The sequence below is a fragment of the Liolophura sinensis genome, chromosome 9 (genome assembly GCF_032854445.1).
Source record: "Liolophura sinensis isolate JHLJ2023 chromosome 9, CUHK_Ljap_v2, whole genome shotgun sequence".
NCBI classification, from domain to species: domain Eukaryota; kingdom Metazoa; phylum Mollusca; class Polyplacophora; order Chitonida; family Chitonidae; genus Liolophura; species Liolophura sinensis.
Genome location: NC_088303.1, coordinates 11142068 through 11160207, shown reverse-complemented (window position 1 = coordinate 11160207; position 18140 = coordinate 11142068). Strand labels below are relative to the sequence as shown.

Sequence of the window (18140 nt, the reverse complement as noted above, 5' to 3'; positions counted from 1 at the left end):
AAATGTATGAGATCACCCAAAAGGAGAGCACAACTGGTACTCATCGGAATAAATATACACTGGTGATATATGATTTCACCTAATTTCACACAGATGTTATTATAGAGAAATTCATGCAACTCGACGAACAAGGAAACATCCCATAAATGGTGACCCTTGTATGTAGTGGAACTGAAGAGGGCTTTGCTGCCTTCGAAGTGATGTACCGGTCACCGGTTTTATTAAACGCCGATACAATTAGTGATAAATCTCTACCAGTTAAATCTGTGTAAGAAATAGTATTATAGAGAGTTCGAAAAATCCCAAGTAGACATAGGCTGATGCCGTATATGTATTTGAGTGTCTAGTTCTTCAGTGAGAGGTGTGCAAGTTTTAAGAAAGTTTTCGCAGTTATACAAAAGCACTTTTTCTGAATATACTTAGTTAAGAGAATAACTACAAGTGTGGCGGTACAGCTTCCAGACCTCGCCATAGATCGAGCTTTGTCTGGGGATTTATGCTGTTTTGAATCTTTGTAGAGTTGTGGCATATGTACGGATATACCTTCTGGTTGAGAAAGGGCTGGTGTTTTCTCCAGAGTATGGGTTGTTATAGAATACGTTGATGTTGGGGCGATTGTTGTAGTTATATTAGGCTCCTCTACAAGAACCTGATAGTAATAATTCTTCCCAGAAATATAATATTAATCATCATTATTTGCAATATTAAGGTTGTTAGTCATGAGCAGTTTCCAGGGATTGAAGCTAAAGTTTGACAATGAGCAGTCACAACTGTAGTGCCCACATGTATGTGATGTGTTCAGTAGGAATCAGTAGGAATTACGCATGTTGGAGACTCTCATATGTTGAAACAGAAAGTGTAGAACTGTACGTTACTTGTGTGATCACTTTACTCAATATTTTAAGAGGAATAATGTGTGTAGAGCGTGTATGTTATATGGTTGTTTTAGACAAACCTACAAGATAGTACACAGTTACGTCTTCTTTAACTTCCTCCCACCATGGCACTTGAACAGCTGTGTTATGTTAATATCGTGTCATTGACCAGATGTTAGGTTGCCAACGATTCACATTCTGCAGAGAAATATACTGCTGACAACTTGTAAATATATACAAATGTCCTTTATAGTTCTTGACATCTGACTTAGTTTTAACCATTACCCACTGAGGACTGGTACATTTTACCATTAGAGGGTGAGGGGTGGTATATTTTATCATTAACGGGTGAGAACTAGTATATTTTGCCATGAGCAGGTGAAGACTGGTATATTTCACCATTAGCTTTTTTGGACTGGTATATTTTACTATTAGGGAGTGAGGATTGGTATATTTTGTCATTAGCGGATGAGGTCTGGTATATTTCACCATTAGAAAGTGAGGACTGGTATATTTCACCATTAACGGATGAGGACTGGTATATTTTATAATCAGCGGATGAGGACTGGTAAATTTTACAATTAATGGGCGCAGACTAAAATACGAATGTCGGATTCAACTTCACAAGGTTTTAGGAGATCTTCATGATTCACTCTAATTATTCACATCAAAAATGCCGCGTTATTAGTTTCCAATCCTAAAGAAATGCCACAGGAAACCTGTTTAAATTATCGCTTACTCTTTCTGATTTTTTTTTGACAGTACACGTGGTCGTTTCTTGTATTGCTGTTATGCGCCGTCAAACGTTCGTTGAAAACCACTTGTTTACCACCAATGCGTTCTCCATATCTGAACGTCACATGTGGGAATGTTCGTCCGGAACTTTGTTTCACTTCATGCATAAAATTGAGCGCGGTCGTAGGATAGGTAGGCTAGTCTTCATTAAACAATAACAAAATCAGGAAAAATAATTAAAAGTATTGTTTCCTTGAGAGATGTGCTTTCAAGTTTCAAACATGTTATACCTCATATAGGTCTGTTTAAAAAGCATTGTTTAAATCAATCATACATGTAGCTTTTACCGTGAAATGACAAACATAACACACCTAACAAAATAATCAATAAATCATCACCTGCATGCAGTAAACAAAACACGGAGAACGAATTTAATCTTGAAAAGGATATTGTAATTTCACTATAATAAAGTCAACATGACATCGAAAACTGTTATATGACGATTGTAGAGAACATTTTAACAGCAGAGAGTTGATTGAAAGTTAATAAGGAATAAGTGTACCAATGAATCATAGCGTTGGGCGTGGTAGCGCGTTGTGTGTAACTACCTTCACAATTTGCATGCACTTTACGGAAAATACAAATTACAAACAACACTTCAAATGCGTAGACATTATCTACTATTCTTTGAAAGTACGGGAGTAAGCAATAAGTTATACGACAAAGATCATTTACCATTTGTCCATTGGTACAGCTCTGGGGATTTTCAGATCCGTGAATCTACCCGGTTTAACCAGAGACACGCTAAAGCTACAGAAACCGTTATTCTCACAGCCAATGATGGTTCCTTCACGACCGTTAACACTGAGCTGGTCAAACTGGTCAAGGTAGAGGACGGCGGAGTTGGAGGCCGTGACACAATCACCTTCTGCCTTGGCCGAGTTGACGACTTCTCCGTTCTGGATCAGATCCACATGGGCCTCTTTGGTGCTGCCTTTCTTGCTTTGTACGTGATAGTTGATGGAATAGATTCCTGGCACAGGAGCAGTGAAGACACCATATTCTGTGTTGTACCCGCCATTGATGTTTGTGATGATGTTGTCAAAGTCAACAGGTGCGGGTTTATAGAAGTACTGGTCAGTGGTTCTGACCACAGATGTGGCCACGGCGTCCTGAGGGTTGACGAATACTTCCGGCTGAGGCAGTTTCGGGGGAATTCGGTCAAAAGGTCTACCTGGTTGGGCACCTCCGACACCGCCAGCACCAACACCCACTCTATCACCTCCAGCGCCTCCGCGCCCTCCAGCACTTCCAATTCCTCCGGGCCCCCCAGCTCCTCCGAGTCTTCCAAGCCCTCCGAGTCCACCAGCACCTCCGAGTCCTGCACCACTATCACGTGCACCATCCTGATTAGCTCTTGCAGGACCCTGGCGCCCTCCTCTACCAAAGGGACTTTCAAGCGGGTAAGCTGATTGGTAAGCAGATATAGTGAGAAACAAACACTGAGAAATGAGACGCATAAAAATGAACATAGTAGTGCTGAATTATGTACATGAGCGGCCATCAGAGACCAATCAAGTCAGTGACCTGGCAGCTTCTTACCTACAGTGTATACTCAGTCGCTGCATATTCTAAACGGAACGACTGTTCCCCCAGGAAGAAGATAACACAAGCAGAACACCTGTATCGAAGATTTCCTTCAGATCTGAATATGTTTTAGAACTGATTTGATTGGTTATGAAATAACTTAAGTTAAAATAACTAAATAAAACGATATGTCCGTATTTTGAAGACCTGAAGAAGGTTCGCTAGACTAACACTAACTATTCAAAGCCCTGGGGCTATACCATGGTGACAAATGTTATCACCTCACTTCAGTGAAGCAGTTATAACAAACGGCGGCTATTTTAGGTCATAAAGGTATTATATAGCCTAAACATGGTCATAAATTTCTGTTGTATATTTCTGTGCTTTCATTTTAACATAGCAGCAAATTAATTCTCACATAAAGTATATGTCAAACAGTAAATAGCTGTGACCTGAGTCTAATTATTACAAAGCACAAAATGTTTTAAAGCATACGGAATGAATTTGTATCTTAGATAATTTACATATACGTTCTATCTTACGATCCGTTATCTAAAGGTGAACCACATCCATCCGTCTGACCGCTTCTTTGATAAAAGAGCGTTGGTCTCAGGGCATGCAAGCAGGACTGGTTCGCCCGGTGATTAATATAGTGTGACTTGGTGGGGTTTGATGTTATGCTGTCTTCCGCATGGTGCTTCAGTGGGGGCAGCCCATTGACACCATGCTACCACAAGAAGACGCAGTATATATATACACACGTAATGGCTGTTCATCGTCAAATGATAATAGCAATAAAGTATTGCTAAATACGACGTAAAACCCAAAGCATAAATAAACATACCCCCTTTTAAACAACTATTTAGTTATTGTCTTTGTAATGAAATAATAATCATTGTATAACATTCTCCACGGCATGATATGCCTGACAGGTAAACCTTACCTGGACCATGGTTGTAGTAAGGTGGAGACCAACCACCGAATGCAGGAATGACGAACATACAGACGGCCACCGTGACAAGAGTCAGAGACGCCATGTTTGTAGGTTGATCTGAGGACTCCCAAGTAGTTCTGTCTCCGAAAAGTCTGGTGTAAAGCTGCTCCTCAAGCACTGTGTTGTCTCCGGTACACCTGATCACTTATATACACGCTGAGTAGGGTGGGAACCACATAAGTTACCTTGAGGAATGTTTTATTTGCAATATGGGCTTCGTTATTAATGAAAAGAAATGAGAAAAGAAACAAGGTTTAGTGTTATATAATATGCAGTTTTTAAATAATGGTTACATTATTGCTTCAATCTTATCTTTTCATTTTAGCCGTATGCTACTATATTGATTATACCTGAAAACAGGAGATTACACGTCTTCTGTTTTCACTCTTATATCGAATGTTTGCTTTTTGATTGTCTTCATAAAGAAGAATTTCGGGACGTATGAGATGATTTCTTTGTGCAACCTTCGTATTTCCATATGAGATTAAATGATAATTTCTTATTTGTTGAGTCTTTGTCCCTGTCAGTGTAACTAGGATACATGCTGCTCTTAGCGCCTATTACCATAAAATCAGATGATTTGATGTTGAGTTTTCAAAAAGGTTTACATCTAAACCTAACCAGTCTTCTGTCACTGATGTTAGGGCCAAGTCATCGACTATGAACTGTTTTAGGATGTAATCTGTGTCATAATTGTGGGTGGTGAGCCAAAACAAATAAAACGACCGAGGGAGTTTACTGTGTGATACGACAAAGACGGACCTTTAAAGACAAAGAAGTGCTGATGAAAGGAAAATAACCTTATTAACTTATAATAATGAAGTCAAGGCATCACCACGCAAAAGTAAACGGTTTCATTAGCTTTCGACCAACATGCCGGGATCGTAGTGAAACCCTTTTATATTTAATTGGTAATGCATTAACTTCATTATTTTTACTGAACCCTGTACAATTACGAGCCTTTAAAAGTATATGACCTAACACACTCTTTATAAAATCAGACAGTTCATGATATCAAAGGTTTGTTAACGAAAGGTAGAAAGAAAAATGCCCTCCTTATATAAATTGTGGTAAGAAATTGGTGTCTCAAAATACAAACAAGGCTTTCCTGTGATAAATGTTGAGCAATGTGGAGATCAATGCCAGCATCTGTAAAGTATAGTGATCTATAATGTCTGACTCATCACCTGAACTGCTATATTACATTCTGTCAGTCAATGTTTAGTATGAAAAAAACGAGCTCACGTCTTAATACTTTTTAACAATTTAGGACTAAATTTTCAAAAATTAAATTAAATGAGAGGAACGCACATAAAGTTAACACCACATCAGGTTTCCCTTATCCTTTCTTACGCTTTTCTCCCTTAAGTTGTTTTTCCTACACTACTGAATGAATAATGAAACCACCAAAAGGAGAGCACAACTGGTACTCATCGGAATAAATGTACACTGTTTATATATGATATCACCCAATTTTATAAAGTTAACACCACATCAGGTTTCCCTTATCCTTTCTTACGCTTCTCTCCCTTAAGTTGTTTTTCCTACACTACTGAATGAATTATGAAACCACCAAAAGGAGAGCACAACTGGTACTCATTGGAATAAATGTACACTGTTTATATATAGTATCACCCAATTTTATAAAGTTAACACCTCATCAGGTTTCCCTTATCCTTTTTCACGTGTCTCTCTCTTAAGTTGTTTTTCCTACACTTCTGAATGAATTTTGAGATCACCAAAAGGAGTGCACAGTTGGTTCTCATCGGAATAAATGTACACTGTTTATATATGATATCACCCAATTTTATAAAGTTAACACCACATCAGGTTTCTCTGATAATTTTTTACGCTTCTCTCCCTTAAGTTGTTTTTCCTACACTACTGAATGAATTATGAGACCACCAAAAGGAGAGCACAATTGGTACTCATCGGAATAAATATACACTGTTTATATATGGTATCACCCAATTTATAAAGTTAACACCACATCATGTTTCCCTTATCCTTTTTTACGCTTCTCTCCCTTAAGCTGTTTTTCCTACACTACTGAATGAATTATGAGATCACCAAAAGGAGAGCACAATTGGTACTCGTCGGAATAAATGTACACTGTTTATCTATGGTATCACCCAATTTTATAAAGTTAACACCACATCAGGTTTCAATTATCCCTTTTCACGCTTCTCTCCCTTAAGTTGCTTTTCCTACACTACTGAATGAATTATGAGACCACCAAAAGGAGAGCACAATTGGTACTCATCGGAATAAATGTACACTGTTTATATATAGTATCACCCAATTTTATAAAGTTAACACCACATCAGGTTTCCCTTATCCTTTTTCATGCTTCTCTCCCTTAAGTTGTTTTTCCTACACTACTGAATGAATTATGAGACCACCAAAAGGAGAGCACAATTGGTACTTATCGGAATAAATGCACACTGTTTATATACAGTATCACCCAATTTTATAAAGTTAACACCACATCATGTTTCCCTTATCCTTTTTTACGCTTCTCTCCCTTTAGCTGTTTTTCCTACACTACTGAATGAATTATGAGAGCATAATTGGTACGCATCGGAATAAATGTACACTGTTTATATATGGTATTACCCAATTTTATAAAGTTAACGTTCGTCTCATTTAATTTAATTTGAAAATTTAGTTCTGATTACTGAAACGTATCCAAAAGGAAGCTAGTTTTTTCACACTAAACATACTGATACTGATACAATATAATACAGCAGTTCAGTTCATGAGCTGCTAAATTCATATATTATACACCATTATACTTTACAGATGCTGGCATTGATCTCCACATTGCTCAACATCTATTACAGGGAAACCTTTTTGTATTTTCCAACAACGATTTCTTACCACAATCTATAAAATCACAGCATGTTTCTTTTTACCTTTGATTAAAAAACTTTTGAGATCTCGAGCTGTCTAATTTCACAAAAAGTTGGTTAAGGCGATGTTTTTTTTTCGTCAACACTTACCCGTCATTGTCGTATCACACAGTATACTTCCTCAGTCGTTTTATTTCTTTTGGCTTACAACCCACAGTTATAACACAGATTACATCCTAAAACAGCACAGAGTCGATGACTAGGCTCAATATCAGTGTAGATATAGTCAACCTTTTTGAAAACTCAACACTGATAAATCTGATTTTGTCGTAATATACGCTAAGAGCAGCATGCATGTTAATTACACTGACAGCGGCAAACAATCATCAAATAAAAAATTATCATTAAATCTCATATGAAAATGCGAAGGTTAAACAAACAGTCATCTCATACGTCCCGAAATTATTATTTATAAAGAGCATCAAAAAGCAAACATTCGGTATAATGATGAAACCAGAAGACGTGTAATCTCCTGTTTTTAGGTATAATCAGTATAGTATCATTTAAGCCTAAAGTTAAAAATAAGCTCGATCCCATAACCATTGATTTGAAATTGCATATTAGATAACAGTAAACCTTGCTTCTTTTCTTATTTCTTTTCAATAACATCAAAGCGTATATTGCAAATAAAACATTCCTCAAGGTAACTTATTTGGTCCCCACCCTACTCAGCGTGTATATAAGTGATTAGGTGTACCGGAGACAACACAACGCTTCTGGGACAGTTTTACAGAAGATTTTTGGAGAAGAATTACTTGTGAGTCCTCAGATCAACCTACAAACATGGCGTCTCTGACTCTTGTCACGGTGGCCGTCTGTATGTTCGTCATTCCTGCATTCGGTGGTTGGTCTCCACCTTACTACAACCATGGTCCAGGTAAGATATACCTGTCAGGCATATCATGCCGTGGAGAATGTTATAAAATGATAATTATTTCATTACAAAGACAATAATTAAATAGTTGGTTAAAAGGGGGTATGTATATGCATTCTTGGGGTTTCACGTCATATTTAGCAATACTTTATTGCTATTATCATTTGACGATGAAGAGTCATTACGTGTGTGTACATATAAGGCGTCTTCTTGTGGTGGCGTGAGTCCATGGTGTCAATGGGCTGCCCCCACTGAAGCACTATGTGAAAGACAGCATAACATCAAACCCTACCAAGTCACATATACTAAACACAGCTCCAACCAGTCCTGTTTGCATGCTCTAAGACTGACGCTCTTTAATAAGCGGTCAGACGTATGGATATACTCCGCCTTTAGATAACAGATCGTAAGATAGACCATATATGTAAATTACCTAAGATACATGGACATTCCCTCAGTTTAAAACATTTATGTTCTGTAATAATTAGATTTAAGTCTAAAATATTTACCGTTTGACAGATACTTTACGTGGGAATTAATCGCACCCAAGGGGTAAGAATTTGCCGCTAAATGAAAATGAAATAATAGAAATATACAACAGAAACCCTTGACCATGTTTAGTCTATATAATACCTTTATGACCTGAAATAGCCGCAGTTTGTTATAACTGCTCCACTAAAGTGAGGTGATAACATTTATTACCAATGTATATACTTCAGGGTTTGGGGTAATTAAAGTTAGGCTAGCAAACCTTCTTCAGATCTTCCAAAAACAGACCCATCGTTTTATTAGGATATTTTAACTTATTTAACTATTTTATCACCAAGCAAATCAGATCTGAAACATATTCAGGTTTGAAGGAAATCTTCGATTCAGCTATTTGAGTTCCGCATATGTTACCTTGCCCCAGAGGGGACAGTCCTCTCGTTTAGAATATATAGCGACCGAGTACATACTGTAGGTAACAAGCTGCCAGGTAAATGACTTGATTGGTCTCTGATGGCCACTCATGTACATAATTCAGCACCAATATGTTAATTTTTATGCGTCTCATTTCTCAGTGTTTCTTTCACACTATATCTCTTTCCTAATCAGGTTTCCCGTTTGAAGGTCCCTTTGGTAGAGGAGGGCGCCAGGGTCCTGCAAGAGCTAATCAGGATGGTGCACGTGACAGTGGTGCAGGACTCGGAAGTGCTGGAAGAGTCCGAGGTGCTGGAGGGTCCAGAGGCATTGGAGGTGCTGGAGGGCCCGGAGGCATTGGAAGATTCGGAGGAGCTGGAGTGCCCGGAGGCATTGGAGGTGCCGGTGGGCCCGGAGGCATTGGAGGTGCTGGAGGTAATGGAATGGGAGTAGGTGCCCAACCAGGTAGACCTTCTGACCGATTTCCCCGGAAACTGCCTCAGCCGGAAGTATACGTCAACCCTCAGGACGCCGTGGCCACATCTGTGGTCAGAATCACTGACCAGTACTTCTATAAACCCGCACCTGTTGACTTTGACAACATCATCACAAACATCAATGGCGGGTACAACACAGAATACGGCGTCTTTACTGCTCCTGTGCCAGGGATCTATTCCATCAACTATCACGTACAAAGCAAAAAAGGTAGCACCAAGGAGGCCCATGTGGATCTGACCCAGAACGGAGAAGTCGTCAACTCGGCCAAGGCAGAAGGTGATTGTGTCACGGCCTCCAACTCCGCCGTCCTATACCTTGACCAGTTTGACCAGCTCAGTGTTAACGGTCGTGAAGGAACCATCATTGGCTGTGAGAATAACGGTTTCTGTAGCTTTAGCGTGTCTCTGGTTAAACCGGGTAGATTCACAGATCTGAAAATCCCCAGAGCTGTACCAATGGACAAATGGTAAATGATCTTTGTCGTATAACTTATTGGCTACTCCCGCAGTTTCAAAGAGATAATGTCTATGCATCTGAAGTGTTGTTTGTAATTTGTATCTCAAGTCAAGTGCAAGCAAATTGTTAAAATAGTTACACACAAAGGTAAACAAACATCTACCACGCCCAACGTCATCATTCATAGCTACACTTATTCCTAATCAACTTTTAACAAACTTTCCTCTGTTAAAATGTTCTCTAGAGCCATCATGTAACAGTTTTCGATGTCATGTTGACTATATTAAGGTGGAATTAAAATATCCTTTTCAAGACTTAATTCGTTCTCCGTGTTTTGTTTACTGTATGCATGTGATGATTTACTGATTATTCTGTTAGGTGCGTTACGTTTGTCATTTTCAAGGTAAAAGCTACAGGTATGATTTGTTCAATATTTTCGAAAAAGACCTATATGATGTATAACATGTCTAAAACTTGAAACCACATCGTTAAAGGAAATAATACTTTGATTTAAATATTTTTACTGGTTTTGTTATTGTTTACTAAAGACTCGTCTACCTATCCGACGACCGCGCTCAGGTTTATGCATGAAGTGAAACGGAATTCCTGGTGTAAACCCTTTGGCAAGTTACGGACGAACATTCCCACATGTGACGTACAGATATGCACAACGTATTGGTGGTAAACAACTGGTCTTCAACGAACGTTTGACAGCGCAAAACGGAGAGACAAAGAACATCCACCGCCCAAAGAATCAGAAAGAGTATACAATAATTTAAAATGGTTTGCTGGTGGTGTTTCTTTAAGAATGAAAACAATTAAAGCGGCATTTTTTGGTGTGAATAATTACAGTGGATCATGAAGATCTCCTAAAACGTTCTAAAGATGCATCCGAAATTCGTATTCCAGTCTACACTCGGTCATGGTAAAATATACCAATCCTCACCTACTGATTGTAAAATATACCAATCCTCATCCGCTAATGGTAAAATATACCAGTCTACAAAGGCCAACGGTAAAATATACCAGTTCTCACCCGCTGATGGCAATATAAAGCAATTCAAACCCGTTAGTATTAAAATATACCAGCCCTCACCCTCTAATGGTAAAATGTACCAGTCCTCAGTCGGTAACGGTTAAAACTAAACCAGTTGTCAAGAATTATAAAGGACATTTGTATATATACAAGTTGTCAGCAGTATATTTCTCTGCAGAATGTGACCCGTTGGCAACCTAACATCTAGTCAATAACACGACATTAACACAACACAGCCGTTCGAGTGCCATGGTGTGAGGAAGTTAAGGAAGTCGGTTCAGAGCAATATGACTGTGAACTATCCTGTAGGTTTGTCTAAAACAACCATATTGCATACACGCTCTACGCACATTATTCTATGCACTTTGTCTTAAAATATTGAGCAACGTCCAGTTCTACACTTTCTGTTTCAACATACGAGTCCAAATATGCATAATTCCCACTAATACACCGAACACATCGCATCCAAGAGATATAATTGCGCGTCTAAGTATACATTTGGGCGATACATTTGTGACTGTGCATCGTCAGACTTTAGTTTCAATCCCTGGAAACATCTCATGACTAGTAACCTTAATGTTGTAAATTATGGCCATTGGTCCGAAGTATTCACAGCAGGGAAACATAAATATAAGAGCTAACTGGAAAATTGTCCTTTCGGAGCTTGAATTCTTAAGAAAAAATTAATCTAAAGGGGAGAAGGTAGAACCTTCAGACATTGACATTTGGTCCAAGGTTGTAAAGAAAAAATTCGTGTATCCAATCCTTTATACGAATACCGATGCTCACAAGACAGTCAAACAAGTTCTGAAGGGCTTTACAGCGCGAAAGGTGCTTGATAACCTTCATATTGATGGCTTTCAAATTATTCTTCTTGTGCACAAATCTCCTAATAATGTTATATTTACTGGAAGAACTATTCCCATCAGGTTCTTGTAGAGGAGCTGAATATCAGTACATCAATCGCCACAACATCAACGTATTGTATAACAAACCATACTCTGGAGAAAACATCAGCCTTGTCTCAACCAGAGGGATACATCCGTACATATGCCACAATTGTACAAAAATAAATCCCAAGACCAAGCTCGATTTACGGCGGAATCTGGAAGCTGTACCACCAAACTTATACATGTAGTTGCTCTCTTAACGAAGGTATTGCAAAAGTTGGTCCGAAGTCTTCAGAGCCGAAAAACATAAATATAAGAGCTAATTAGAAAATTGTCCTCTCGGAGCTCGAAACCTTTACAAAAAAATCTCTTTTAACTCTTACTCTCTTAACGAAGGTATTGCAAAAGTACAGTCAGAGAAAACTACTTCTGTACAACAGCAAATACTTTCTTAAAAACTGCAAACGTCTCATTGAAGAACTAGACAGTCAAATACATATACCGTGTCGTCATATGTCTACTCGGGATTTCTCCACTCTTCATACTACAATTCCTTACACAGATTTAATTGACAGAATTTTATCACTAATGGTATGGACGTTTAATAAAATCGGTCACTGCTGCATCACGTCGAAGGCAACACAGCCCTCTTCAGTTTAACTACATACAAGGGTCACCAGCCACGTGGGATATTTCGTTCTTCAGCGGTATAACGTAAAGCAATAATCGGGCACCAAATGGACATCTGTGAACAAAATGTCAACTATTTATACATATTCCTATATGTCTGTAATTAGTCCTTAAAAATACATTCACTTTCAAGTCATCACTGATCTTTTGGGGAGACATACGTATATAAATCTCCAACCGTTAAAATGGGCATCTTATGTCATAAAAAAAAACTGTAAGGATAAATTCAAATTAACATACGAGTGTAAACTGAATGGAAAATGGCGATGGTACCTTAGCCTTGTCAGGACTATGAGCATCAACGCTCATTGTTCCATCTTTAGGTTGTGAACATCACCAGGTAGCTTAAACAACACTTTAGGTAGTGAACGTTACCATGTAGCTTCAACAACACTTTAGGTAGTGAACGTTACCATGTAGCTTAGACAACGCTGCTAACTGGGAGATTGTGATCGTACACCTACAAATGTTGTACCCGTATTTAAGATTGTCATCATATAGTAAACTAATATATGTAATAAAGCTGGTGTAAACTAGAGATGGTAGTGATCAGTGGTTTGTTTGAGCGTGTAAACTCTCCAAGCAATCCTGAGCACCTGGCTTTGGCTCAAAACAGTATATCACAGACTCGAGCCTTTGGTCATATTTAGATGTTACTTCTAACATGTTTGATGTAGGTCGACAAACGATTCCTTCTGTTTTGATTTCCGTCCCGTATGACTGACAAAGTGACAGTTTTATGGACTTGGTAGAACCTGTATATCGAATGTCATTTAAATCTGTGTAAGGAATTGTAGTACAAAGAGTGGAGAAATCCCAAGTAGACATATGACGATACGTTATATGTATTTGACTGTCTAGTTCTTCAGTGAGACGTTAGCAGTTTTCAAGAGAGTTTTTGTGTTGTTTTTGCTGAAGTACTTTTTCTGACTGTACTTTTTGTAATACCTTCGTTAAGAGAGCAACTACAAGTTTGGTGGTACAGCTTCCAGATTCCGCCGTAAATCGAGCTTGAACTTGGGACTGATGCCTTTTTGGAATCTTTGTAGAGTTGTGGCATACGTACAGATATATCCCTCTGGTTCAGAAAGGGCTGATGTTTTCTCCAGAGTATGGGTTGTTATAGAATACTTTGATGTTGTGTCGATTGTTGTAGTGATATTAAGTTCCTCTACAAGAACCTAATGGGAACAGTTCTTCCAGTAAATATAACAATAATAGGAGATTTGTGCACAAGTAAAGCTGCAGACATGTACTGAAATACCGATGTATTGATCATAAAATCAACCAATTTACCTAATATACAAATAAATAAATAAGTAAATGAATAAATAAATGAAAAAGAATTATGCATTTCAACACCTTACATCGATATGAATCGTTATCCAGTGGCTAAATGGACATTGGTTTGTTGGATAATAGACGATAAATAAACTATCCCAAACTCAACTGAAGTCGTTCAGCTACTTCTGTACTTTGTGCTTTCTACTTTACATTCCAGTGTACAGGAATTTATGCCAAATGTTATTTTTGTCAAGGGTATGACATTATACGGGTAGCACTTACTACACATAATGGATTCATTATTACATTATAGGTAATCTTTATGGATGGAATTTTGCCCTATATGTAATAACTGTTACACTATGGATAGGCCTGACTCATGCATACATGCCTGAATTGAGTTGGATTTTATTGTCAAATCTGTTTGTTTGCTTTTTTTGCTTTCCTCTGATCTGATAAGGGATAAAGTGTTTAGAAGAAACTTTTCTTTTTTATTAAAAACTTCTGGCTTTTTCTGTAAAGCTTTGTTTTCATCACCTGATGCTTATAATATAAATGAAAAGTTCTCAAAAATAAATGCTTAACAAAAATAAAGCAGTTCGGACTATGCCATTTATGTTTGAGCAATTTCCAATTTCAAGACCTTATGTACATGTAGTAAATAATCTTGGGACAGGCTACCATATACCTACAGTAAAGTAAATGAATGTTCTATTATCCCTCTGGAAAACATATGGTTAGGGAAATTGTGCAGAGCCCGGAGGAAACCATAGCACTTTACTAGTTACGAGGCAAACCAAGCGGACGATAAGTAAAAGCTTGAGCCCTTAAAGGTTAAGAATTTGTGATCCACATCGATATCCAACACCTCAAATGACTGAGCCAGCGAGTGCCCGAGCGAGAATCGCTACACAAATGTCCACTTAATGTATTTATTTAATTGATTGGTGTTTTACGCCGTACTCAAGAATATTTCACTTATACGACGACGGCCAGCATTATGGTGGGAGTAAACCGGGTAGTGCCCACCACCATCCACAGGTTGCTGACAAACCTTCCCACTTACGACCGGAGAGGAAGCTAGCATGAGCTGGACTTGACCTCACAGCGACCGCATTGGTGAGAGGCTCCTGGGTCATTACGCTGCGCTAGCGCGCTAAAGAACTGAGCCCGCGGAGGTCCCGTGTCCACTTAAAAACTAATATTAGCATAAGAATTCGTAAAACAGCTGATGATTGGGAGACGAATGTCATTTTAACAGCTGACGACAGGAAAAATCGCTTGTTTGTTTTGGTGACTCAACATCATTTCGGCTATACATTTTTAATTACTATAAAAATGTTTGCTTTGAGACAATGACTTAAAATGCAAAACCTCTCTCAGTAGGTGAGATATCGAGGTTCACCTATCTAATCCACTCGTCGAAACAGACATTCGTTCTAGCCGACCACCAAGTTTGACGTTCCAGGTCAATAATGGCAAGGTCAATTCCCAGAATGTCGTTTAACACAAACTAAGAAAGAACTAAAAATATATATAAAGTACGAAAATAGGACGGAATCAGAGGGAAGCAGCCAGCGGTTTTCAATGATGCCCGAAAGGCGCAAGGCATGTTCTAGGCGAACGAGTGAAATCAGTATTGAAACCGTGTACCTTGCTAGTATATAAGTTATCGATAATAATACATGGACCCCAGTTGCGCTTTGATTGGAACTGTTTATATATCCATTGTGGCGATCTAAATCAACACGATGAAGACACAGCCCGTATCCACAACCCGGGTTAAGCGGAACAATCATGAATCAAAATTAAAAAAAAACCATGTCGTCTTTGGTGGGCGCCGCAATGTTGGATAACTTAATATTCATTAGTTAATACTTGAGTAAATAGTTCATTTTTATTTTGGATGTTTTCGATTATTTCGGATGCAGGCAGTTTCTTGATTTTATCTAATTGGTAGAGATTTAGACTCAAGGAATCTGAAAATACTTATTAAATATCTGATACTCCTCTATCAACAATTATCCCCAGATCTAGGGTCGAATAACTGCGCTGATGGCGCCCATCTATACACGAGTCTTGTCTGGGTACACGTAGAAAGGCGTGTGATCTCGAATGCAGCTATACTTGTCTCAGGGCGACCGAGCTCTAAGAGCGAGTCTGGTGAGACAGGCCGGCCTCAGACAAGGAGAGTCGATACAAACATAGTGGTATCCATGTCATTTACCTGTCAGCTTGTTACCTACAGTATGAACTCAGTCGCTGTATATTCTAAACGAGAGGACTGTTCCCTCTGGGGCAAGGTAACACATGCAGAACTCAAACAGCTGTATCCAAGATTTCCTTCAGATCTGAATATGTTTCAGAACTGATTTGATTGGTGATAAAATGGCTTAAGTTAAAATAACTAAATGAAACGATGTGTCCGTTTTTTGAAGACCTTAAGAAGGTTCACTCTTCTATCCCGCTGTTAGTTGCGGGCCGTGTGCAAATATACATGTTAAACAGAGATTACCTTTTAAACAACATCGAGTGTTTCACGCAACACCACCGCCGGTACGTTTGCCTCTGGGAGTAATATGATTTCATACTGCTTATGTCTACAAATAAAAGAATTTGAGTTCGTTTACTTGTCAGATTTGCTTTTGTGATTTATATAAAGGTGAACTATCGGAATTTTCCTCAGTGATGAAAGTGTTATTTCGCACACTTTATAGACATCGTTTCTGTTTCTACATCTTTGATAGTTTACACCCAGATGCCATGACGTGAAAAAAGAAACATTTGTGTCATGACGTTCCAATCTGAGCTCAGCGGCTTATGTCATAATACACGTACAGTGCAATTTTACATCCCTATATCACTCATGTTATGTGGACGACTGCCGTCAGTTTCTAAATTTAGCTTGCCACTGTTTACATACACTGAGTTCAGCGCCTGCTGCCTGCCTCTACCTTAGAATATTCCAGAATGCGCTCAGTTCGGTGCCTGTTTGTTTACATCAAGTGTTCAGGAATTTTCTTATTCTAGACAATTCCACCAGGCTATATAAGACCTGTGAAAGCAGGTGAAGAGGAGAGAACAGAGAACGGAGAGAAAGGAGAATTATTGAGAGCTTGGATGCTTTTGCTGTGTATTACCTTAGTAGGCCATTTGTGCTGAATTTTGGTGTCTTTATAGCCTCTGGCTTTGTTATATCCTATCTCCACCGAGCACTTGTTCAGTCTGAACTTGTATGTTTAATTTGTGCTCTTGTATACACAGTGCTTATTAGTACACGGACCCTGTCTGTGGAATTTTATGTATATTTCGTCATACACTCAGTTATACTGTGGAATTTCCCTCTTGTGAATTTGCCTCTGAGCATTTATGCCTTTGTGGTATATATTGTGGAATATATGCGTCCGTTTGGACTTGACACCGTAAGTACCTTAGTATTTGTATAGATACTGCTATCCTTTCTTGTTAAACTTAAGTACTTTAGTATTTGTATAAGTCTTATTATCTGTTCTTGTTAAGCTAATAAATTGTTGTAAAATAAAATCTGCTGGTTTTGGTTACTTTTTTGTGCGGCTAAACTGTCGTGTATTTCGAACAAGCCATCTCTTTATAATACAGACAGTTTGGGTCGTAACAATTGGCAAAAAAGTGCTGATGAAAGGAAAAATGTAAAAAAAGGCTGCACAAGTTTTCGATCCACATTTACGTGGTGATGCCTTGACTTCATAATTATTACTGAACCCACGTACAACTATGAGTCTTTAGCAGTATATGATCTTACAATCTGTTTATCAAATCAGACAGGTCGGAACCTCAAAGGTTTGTTAAAGAAAGATGAAAACAAAAATGCCCTCATTTTATAAATTGTGGTAAGAAATTGGTGCTGGAAAATACAAACAAGGTTTCCCTGTAATAGATGTTGAGCAATGTGGAGATCTATGTCAGCATCTATAAGGTATAGTGATGTATAATATCTGACTCATCACCTGAACTGCTATATTACATTCTATCAGTCAATGTTTAGTAAGAAAAAACTAGCTCCCGTCTTGATACTTTTCAACAATCAGTACTGAATTTTCAGCAGTTAAATTAAATGAAATGATGGTACATAAAGTTAACACCACATTAGGTTTCCTTTATTCTTTTTCTCGCTTGTCTTTCTTAAGTTGTTTTTCCTACACTGCTGAATGATTTTTGAGATCATCAAAAGGAGAGCACAGTTGGTACTCATCGGAATGAATGTACACTGTTTATATGTGGTGTATATAACAATGACACATCTCATGAACTGTGAACCTTATCTGTAGTAGAGCTGAAGAAGGCTTTATTAAACACCGATGCAACAAATGATTAAATTCTATCAATTAAATCTGTGTAAGGATCTGTATAGTATTAGTATTATACAGATC

At 38.3% G+C, this 18140-nt stretch overlaps 2 protein-coding genes across 2 annotated transcripts; one reads left to right on the top strand and one right to left on the bottom strand.

The window, feature by feature from the left end:
• Positions 1 to 2341: 2341 nt before the first annotated feature.
• Positions 2342 to 4234, bottom strand: LOC135475588 (complement C1q-like protein 4). Its single transcript, XM_064755514.1, has 2 exons — positions 4141 to 4234; positions 2342 to 3078 (listed from the first exon to the last, which is right to left on the bottom strand). Exons 1-2 carry the CDS (start codon positions 4232 to 4234, stop codon positions 2342 to 2344), a joined length of 831 nt encoding a protein of 276 aa, XP_064611584.1.
• A 3652-nt stretch (positions 4235 to 7886) lies between these two features.
• Positions 7887 to 9845, top strand: LOC135475587 (complement C1q-like protein 4). Its single transcript, XM_064755513.1, has 2 exons — positions 7887 to 7980; positions 9073 to 9845. The coding sequence occupies exons 1-2, from the start codon at positions 7887 to 7889 to the stop codon at positions 9843 to 9845; spliced, it is 867 nt and encodes a 288-aa protein (XP_064611583.1).
• The last annotated feature ends 8295 nt before the right edge of the window (positions 9846 to 18140 follow it).

Excerpts from the sequence above, each read along its gene's own strand:
- LOC135475588 (XM_064755514.1), bottom strand. The coding sequence starts at position 4,234 with ATGGCGTCTCTGACTCTTGTCACGGTGGCCGTCTGTATGTTCGTCATT. Across the intron at positions 3,079-4,140 it reads TTACTACAACCATGGTCCAG|CTTACCCGCTTGAAAGTCCC; the intron begins GTAAGGTTTACC and ends CTTACCAATCAG.
- LOC135475587 (XM_064755513.1), top strand. The coding sequence starts at position 7,887 with ATGGCGTCTCTGACTCTTGTCACGGTGGCCGTCTGTATGTTCGTCATT. Across the intron at positions 7,981-9,072 it reads TTACTACAACCATGGTCCAG|GTTTCCCGTTTGAAGGTCCC; the intron begins GTAAGATATACC and ends TTTCCTAATCAG.